The 7,638-nt window shown below is 37.1% G+C and overlaps 2 protein-coding genes across 2 annotated transcripts; one reads left to right on the top strand and one right to left on the bottom strand.

The window, feature by feature from the left end:
* The first annotated feature begins 4,275 nt into the window (after positions 1-4,275).
* Z-ISO (15-cis-zeta-carotene isomerase) lies at positions 4,276-5,994 on the top strand. The gene is made up of 4 exons (XM_079078595.1): positions 4,276-4,800; positions 4,972-5,118; positions 5,202-5,411; positions 5,502-5,994. Exons 1-4 carry the CDS (start codon positions 4,345-4,347, stop codon positions 5,835-5,837), a joined length of 1,149 nt encoding a protein of 382 aa, XP_078934721.1. The 5' UTR covers positions 4,276-4,344; the 3' UTR covers positions 5,838-5,994.
* Positions 5,995-6,477: 483 nt separating this feature from the next.
* LOC145157860 (uncharacterized) lies at positions 6,478-7,395 on the bottom strand. Its single transcript, XM_079076841.1, has 3 exons — positions 6,951-7,395; positions 6,701-6,882; positions 6,478-6,654 (listed from the first exon to the last, which is right to left on the bottom strand). The coding sequence occupies exons 1-3, from the start codon at positions 7,393-7,395 to the stop codon at positions 6,478-6,480; spliced, it is 804 nt and encodes a 267-aa protein (XP_078932967.1).
* Between the last annotated feature and the right edge of the window lie 243 nt (positions 7,396-7,638).

The following is a 7,638-nucleotide window of genomic DNA, read 5'->3' as shown; positions in this document are numbered from 1 at the left end:
TATTCTTCAAACCTAGAGATATGAGTTGTTACTATGAGTTGGTTGTACATTGATTGCACGAAAACGCATTCGGTAACTCGGTGTTATAAAACGTGCCTTTGTGTATGATTCAACAAGTAGTAGAACAAGCCATATGAGTCGAAGTTTATCCATTCCTTTTACCTTCGGGATAAAAGCGATATCTGTGGGCCCCTCGATGATTTGGTGATGACAAATGTAAGTGCTCGGCCGGGCCTGGACTGATTTGATTTGTTCAATTAGTCAATCGTCATAAATCGGAAATCGGGAAACAACAAATGGACAGAGAGAATGATTATAATCCATGTCTCAGTCCATATGATATCTAGAATGGAGGAATATATGATCCCTTATCTAATGGACAAGTCATTGACAAAGGTCAGAGTTCATCTACAAGGTCAGAGTTCGACAGCGGCTTTTGAGAGCTACGATTGCCAGTTGGTTCCTGAAGTCATACGCAATAATAGTTTTAGACTTATCCAAGTGGGAGACTGTTGGATTAATGTCTAAGTCCATAACTATAATTGGTATGTACTTGACCCGACTCGGCATGGTCCATTTGGGTTGCATGGCATCGGAACATTTTGATAGACCGTTTATGAGGAAAAGACATTTTGTGACATATTAATATATTATAAGTTCTAATATATTAATATGAAATAATGTTATTTAATTAGTATTGATCAAGAATTAATTTGGACTTAATTTAGTGATCAAAAAGAGACTAATTAAATATTTGGGGATTGATTGTGTAAATCATTCATTCTTATATATGTGGGCTTATGATCCAAGATTCCTTTATGTTGGGTTTAACCCATGTGGTGATCCATGGATACTCCATGGAGGTTAAAACCCATGGAGCATAAGGAATGGGTAAAGTCATGAGTTACATGGTGTAACCCTAATAGCCACACTATATAAGAACCCCTTTAGTTCAAGAAATTGGCACTAGTGATACATATTTTGAGGGCTAGCCAATTTGAACATGTATGTCTTCTTCTCATGGTTATTCCAAGAGTTCATGATGTTGTGTGAACCATTTGAGGTGTCACACTTGGGGCACTAGGCTCTCAAGCTTCATGGAGTCAAGCAACAACAACAAGGTATGTATTCTATCTATTTTAGTATCCTAGTAGCAATGTTTTGGTATGCTAGTTAGGATAATACCTTGGATAATCATATTTGCATGTATAATAGAGAAAACATAGATCCAAAGTATTTAGGGTTGCATGTACACTTAGGAGTGTTAGAATGCTCAAAACCCAACATAAATGGCCCTTACTCCCCCCTCAAACTTGCAAAACAAGGTCAAAAGCAACAACCATATATATATATATATATATATATATATATATATATATATATATATATATATATATATATATATATATAAGGGACCAAAAATGAATAATGCATGACCTTCTTAAGGATGCTCCCAAAAATTACCATATTGCCACTAGGGCTTCTTAAGGCTACTCCTTTATACTCCAAGGACCGAAGATGACATATTTAAATACCAAAGCAAGGATTTGAAAATACCTGAAAGTTTGGGATGTTATAGTTCCTAGTCCAGCTCTGTCTACATCCGAACAGATATAGAATATTCGCCTTCAGATCTAGAACATCTACCTTCAAATCTGCTTTCATCGTCCTTACTACAACTTTGTCCATCGACGTCGATCTCACCTCCACCAACCACCGATCTCGTCACCACCAACCACCGTTTATAATTAATTTTGGTAAAACTCGCAGATTAAAACTACTGAAAAACTGCAAATGAAACTGAACACGATATTTAACGTGGTTCGGTCTAATCTGACCTACATCCACGGGCGAATAAGAGAGAGAGAGGAGATTTTATTTAACACCAAAGAAAATTACAATCATACAAGGCTAAAACTGCACTTGTAATATGATCACTCATTATAAGATATCACTCGTATTTTTGGATGCCAAAATTAAGGCTCTGCAAAAAAATTAGTACCTCACTATTTTATTTATGTATCTATTCTCGATGATGTTGTGTTGTTGTGTTGTTTGATTTGGCTGCTTCTATTTATAGAGGAGTTTTCCTTCCAAAGTCAAAGAGAATTTGTTGTTGATCTACTCCACCAAAAAATTGTCGTATTCAAAAGTAGGTTAACCATTTTTGATTTTTATATGCCACATTTTCTTCCTTTTTAACCAAACAATTCTTTGTTGGCCACCACCTAACCTAACAACTTCTCCATATTTATAACACACGCTCTGGTGCAGTTACTGGCGTAATGACCAGTCTTTCCACAATTGAAGAAAGTTACTTCATTGATGCATCTTCCGAAGTGTTTCTTCCTACACTTCTTACACCACTTTGCCTCATTGATATCCCCAGACCTTTTGTCACTGGGGATGAACTTTGAAAATCTGCTCTTTTTAGCGGACCTTGAAAATCCTTCAAACTTCCTTTTCTATCCAGTTTCAGCTTTCTCTATACCCTTTTCCTTTATCCGGGTCTCTACATTCCTAGCTGGCCATATGGTTGCTTTTAGAGTGGTCGTTAGTTTGACCATTGGACCAAAATCCGCTGGTAGTCCCATAACAAACTTATTTACTTTGGAAAGTTCGGTAGGAACCAAGTTAGGAACTAGCTTCATCTTTTTAGTGAAAGCTGCAATATACTTGCTGACACTCATCTTTCGTCTCTTCAAATTCTAGAATTTGTTGTTGATCTCCAGAAGATCTTGTTCCATGTATTATTTCCTTTTTAACTTCTCAAGGAAGTTCTCCCAAGACATCTTCATTGCTTCTCCCTTTGGCATAGAATCAACCAACAACTTCCACCAGCTCAATACTCCAGTCTTTAGTTGTCTGATCACTAAGATGGTCTTCTGTCTGTTGCTGCAGTCCTAACTATCAAACATCATCTCTATTTCAGAGATCCAATCCATAGCTTCCACTGGTGTTGGGCTCGTAGAAATACTTGCCGATTTGGAAGCCATGAAGTCCTTTCACTTGCATCCATTCCTCTCAACCTCATGGTCAAGGTTGTTCCTTCTAACCACTTGTGGTTCAGTTTGATCTACAGTCCTACTATAGCTTCCCTCTTTAGAGTGACCCTCATTCAATACCAGTTCATCAATCAGTGTAGTGACTTCCCTCATTTTCCCTTGGAAGAATCATAACTTCTTCATACGAAGTCGGATTTCAGAGTTCTTTATATGTACGAAATCCTTGTCACATATACTATAACTTTAGTTAAGGTTATTTATCCTAAATAACACACTATCAAAATGTCGATTTTATTGCTTATTATATTTTAATTATCTAGCCTGAAGTTGCGGGTGTTACACTATCGGTGGAACCCTAATCGAATAGAGAAAGATGCAAAATAGATGAAGTATTCAGTGGGTGAAGCAAAATGGATGAAGGGTTACATACCTGGATGAAATCATTGAAGCAGGCGTTGCAACAGATGAACGCCACAACGATGAAATCCATCCGGCTCCGAACAACCGGTTATTTGAGCCGACTCTAAACTTCACGGTGTAGATTAGCGGTGAGCAGGCCCAAACCAAGAAACCAACTAAAAACGACGAAACCGAAACCGAAAAAACCAAAACCGAAAAAACCAAAACCAAAGCAAAACCGGTGGTTAGGATTTGAATTTTTTAAAAACTTAAAAATCGGGTTCGGTTTCGGTTTTTACCCATATACCGACCCATCCAACCCGAGAAACCGACCCATACTTAAAACCGACAAACCGTCCCAAGAAACCGACCTCCAACCCGAGAAACTGGTCCATGCTTGATTGTTTTTTGGTTGTAACAGACTTTTGGGCTTTGGTTGTAACTTGTAATAGACTATTTGGTTGTAAGACTCATGTTTTTTTTAAGTATTTAACTTCAGTTTGGTGTTTTTGAAGTGTTTAACTTCTTGCTTTATTTCTGGAAAATGGGTTAAAACCGAAAACCCAGAACCCGTGAGTGTATGGGTTGAACCCAAGAAACCGAAAAAACCGACCTCAGAAGCCAAGAAATCGATCTGACCAGAAACCGATCCTATTGGGTTCTTAAACCAGAAACCAAACATATATGGGTTGGGTTGGGTTTGGATCCAAAACTGACCCAAACCGATCCATGCACGACTACTAGATAAGGTGCTATGTTTTTTAACATGTATAATAATTACATGAAATAAAAAGTTAGACGGCATCTTTTAACATTTTATAATGTTCTCAAAGTCCCCTCACCTTAATGTGACTCTACCCTTCCCTCCATAATAACACAAAAACCAAACCAGCAGCACAACTCCGTCCAGATACCCTTTTTCCTTGTTTTCGGGTACAAAATGCTTAAAATAAACACACACTCAAAAGTGCAAATCCACACACAAATGGCCACCTCAATTCTCCTCTCAAGTTCCTTCTCCTCCCTCCCTCTATTCCGAGGAACTCCCAAATTCATCTTCTCCCCACTCAAACTCAATCGCACTGTAACACCGATTATCACCTGTTCGAATAGAGGTTTCCTGAAGAACACCCAATTACTGCCTTCAAACTGTTTGAGGAAAAACCGCAGAGTATTCGTTATCGGAGAATCCGATACGAGTGTTTCCAAGGATGTTCTGGTGGGTGAGGATTCAGCAAATTTCGACTTAGCGAAGCAAAAGATTACATCTTGGATTTATTTTACTGTGGTTTTGGGGGTTGTTCTTTTCATTCTCGATATTGCTTGGCTCGACAATTCTACTGGATTTGGTAAAGTTTTCATCGATTCCGTTTCTAGCGTCTCTGAAAGCCCGGAGGTTAGTTTTCATATCTACTTCTTCATCTAATCGAATTGATTGTTTATAAATTCTTCATCCAATTTGTGCATATCAATTGAATTGAAATCTAACCCCATTCGGGAATTGAATACTCCAATTGATGTTATAGATGATTAGATTTGTTATTGAATAATCCAATTTCGTATGCAGGTTGTAATGTTCCTCCTTACCCTAATTTTTGCCATTGTACATAGCGGATTGGCTACCCTAAGAGACCCTGGTGAAAAACTAATCGGAGAGAGAGCTTTTCGTGTGTTATTTGCTGGAACTTCTCTTCCTCTTGCAGTTAGTACAATTGTAAGTTCTCATTTTTCCAAATGTTTTTTCAAGTGACGATTTGAATCTATTTTAAATGACATAAAACACTTAATGATTCTCAGGTGTATTTCATCAACCATAGATACGATGGTGTTCAGTTATGGCAACTACAAAGTATCCCATGGTTACATCATCTTTTATGGGTCACTAATTTCATATCCTTCTTCTTTCTTTACCCATCGACCTTTAATTTATTAGAAGTAGCCGCCGTTGATAAGCCGAAAATGCATCTTTGGGAAAGTGGTATCATGAGAATCACTAGACATCCACAGGTATTAAAACTCTGATAACTGACACTGATACTGACACTACCGACACGGATGATACTGACACGGACATTAACTGTGCTATTTTTTTTTTAGTTGGTAGGACAGGTGATGTGGTGCGTGGCCCACACGATCTGGATTGGGAACTCAGTAGCAGTATCAGCATCAGTAGGGCTAATCGGGCATCATCTTTTTGGTGCTTGGAATGGAGATAGGAGGCTAGCAATAAGACATGGTGAAGCTTTTGAAATTGTGAAAAGTCGAACAAGTGTGTTTCCATTTGCGGCTATTATTGATGGACGCCAGAAATTACCAAAAGATTATTATAAAGAGTTTATAAGGTTGCCATATGTGGTTATTACGGGATTGACTCTTGGAGCGTATTTTGCACATCCACTCATGCAAGCTGCAAGTTTTAGGCTTCATTGGTAGTTTTGTACTTTTGTTTATTCCCATGTTCATGAATATTCGAATTTGGGTTTTTGATAGTGAAACAGATAAAATTGTAAAGATTTTATTCGGTTCATGTGTAATTCACGTATATGAGAAATGATATAATTCTGGGAGATAGAATGTAGATTTGGCAAAATATCATTCTTTACTTGATTTATAGAGGTCTTTAGGGCATGGAAACTCATCATCTGGAAATAAACATAAGCCAAATTTACACAAATTTTTACTTCTAGATTCTCCAAGATTCAGATTCGTATCAGAACCAAATGCAACAGTTAGGGGTCGTTTGATAGTTGTTGATTGAGTTAGAGCTGACTGGGTTAGAAATGCTGACTGAGTCCATATCTGACTGAGTTTATGCTGTTTGATAATTTATCAGAATGATTGTGCTGAATGAAAAAAATAACCATATTACCTTTGTGTTGTCTCTTGTGCCGGATAAAATAAATATAAAAACACAAATTATCATTTAAAATCCAAATTAAACATACATTAATTAAAATCCAAATACAAAATCCATATACAAATTGTCATACATGATAAAAAAAAGTACTTCATTTAACGTGAACCACTTGAAAGTAACTGATTAGCAATCTGGTCACGCAAAGTAGTCATATAGTCAACGGGCTTCTGAACCCCATTCTATGCCTTCTATGTTTTGGCCATCACTTCCTCCACCACCAACATTAGGAGTAACCATAGTGTTTTGTTCAAAGTTCGTAAATAAGTCATCTTGAATATCGTATTTCCTTATAAAATTATGGATCGCAACACAAGCAATGACTATCTCTTTGCACTGGAAAAGGATAAGGAGTCATTTGTTTTAAAATTGGAAATCTCGCCTTCCATACACCACAAGCACGTTCAATGATATTTCTAAGTTGTGCATGAGCATGATTGAACCTTTCTTCCTTAGTTAAAGCTCTGTTTCTTCGAAAATCTGCTAACCAATACCTAGTATTGAGGTAGGGAGCCATAAATCCACGGGTGTTGGTGTACGCAGCATCACAAAGGTAATATTTATCTGTAGATGATTGACAAATTTATCATATAAATAATATAGATAATAAAACGTATAGTAAAGTTACAAACCTGGTGGAGGGAATGGAAATCCGGAAGTCGGGTTAAATGCAACTTCTTTCAAAACTTTAGAATCATGTGCTATGCCCTCCCATCCAGCCCATACAAAGGTGAATATCATATCAAAATTACAAATTCCAATTACATTTTGATAACATTCACCTTTTCCTCTTCCCCTATAACGAGTTTGTTGATCAACGGGCACAACTGCATGTATAAATGTTCCATCTAGTGCACCTATTGCTCCGGGAAATATGTGCATTAGCCGTCTATGTCGTTCTGAGGTATTTCTTGTTGGAGTAGACGAGGTTGGTACTATAATTTCTCGTGCAAAACACATCATTACACGTAAGACCTCATGAAAACCTTGATGAATCGTTTGTGTGGAGTGATGAAATCTTTCTTTAACAGCTCGAAAACGTTCATTATGTCCAATAACATGTAAAAACATAGCCATCTTTTCTTCAACGCTTATCGTCCTACTACATTGCAACCAATTTCTTTGTGTAAAGTGATTGCATAATAGTACAAATGCATCTTGTGAAAGACATATCATAAAATGTTAACATTTTATAGGACATCCGTGTATCAAATCTTGCGTATACACATACCCCTTTGATACCTGTTCACTATGTCACAACTTACATTTTGCTAGGAAATTTTATTCTCATGTAAACATCATCCATTGTAAAAGCTTGTA

This window comes from Lactuca virosa, chromosome 2, assembly GCF_052849685.1.
Source record: "Lactuca virosa cultivar CGN04683 chromosome 2, Lactuca_virosa_CGN04683_v6, whole genome shotgun sequence".
Taxonomy (NCBI): domain Eukaryota; kingdom Viridiplantae; phylum Streptophyta; class Magnoliopsida; order Asterales; family Asteraceae; genus Lactuca; species Lactuca virosa.
This window is presented reverse-complemented; position numbering and strand designations above follow the sequence as displayed.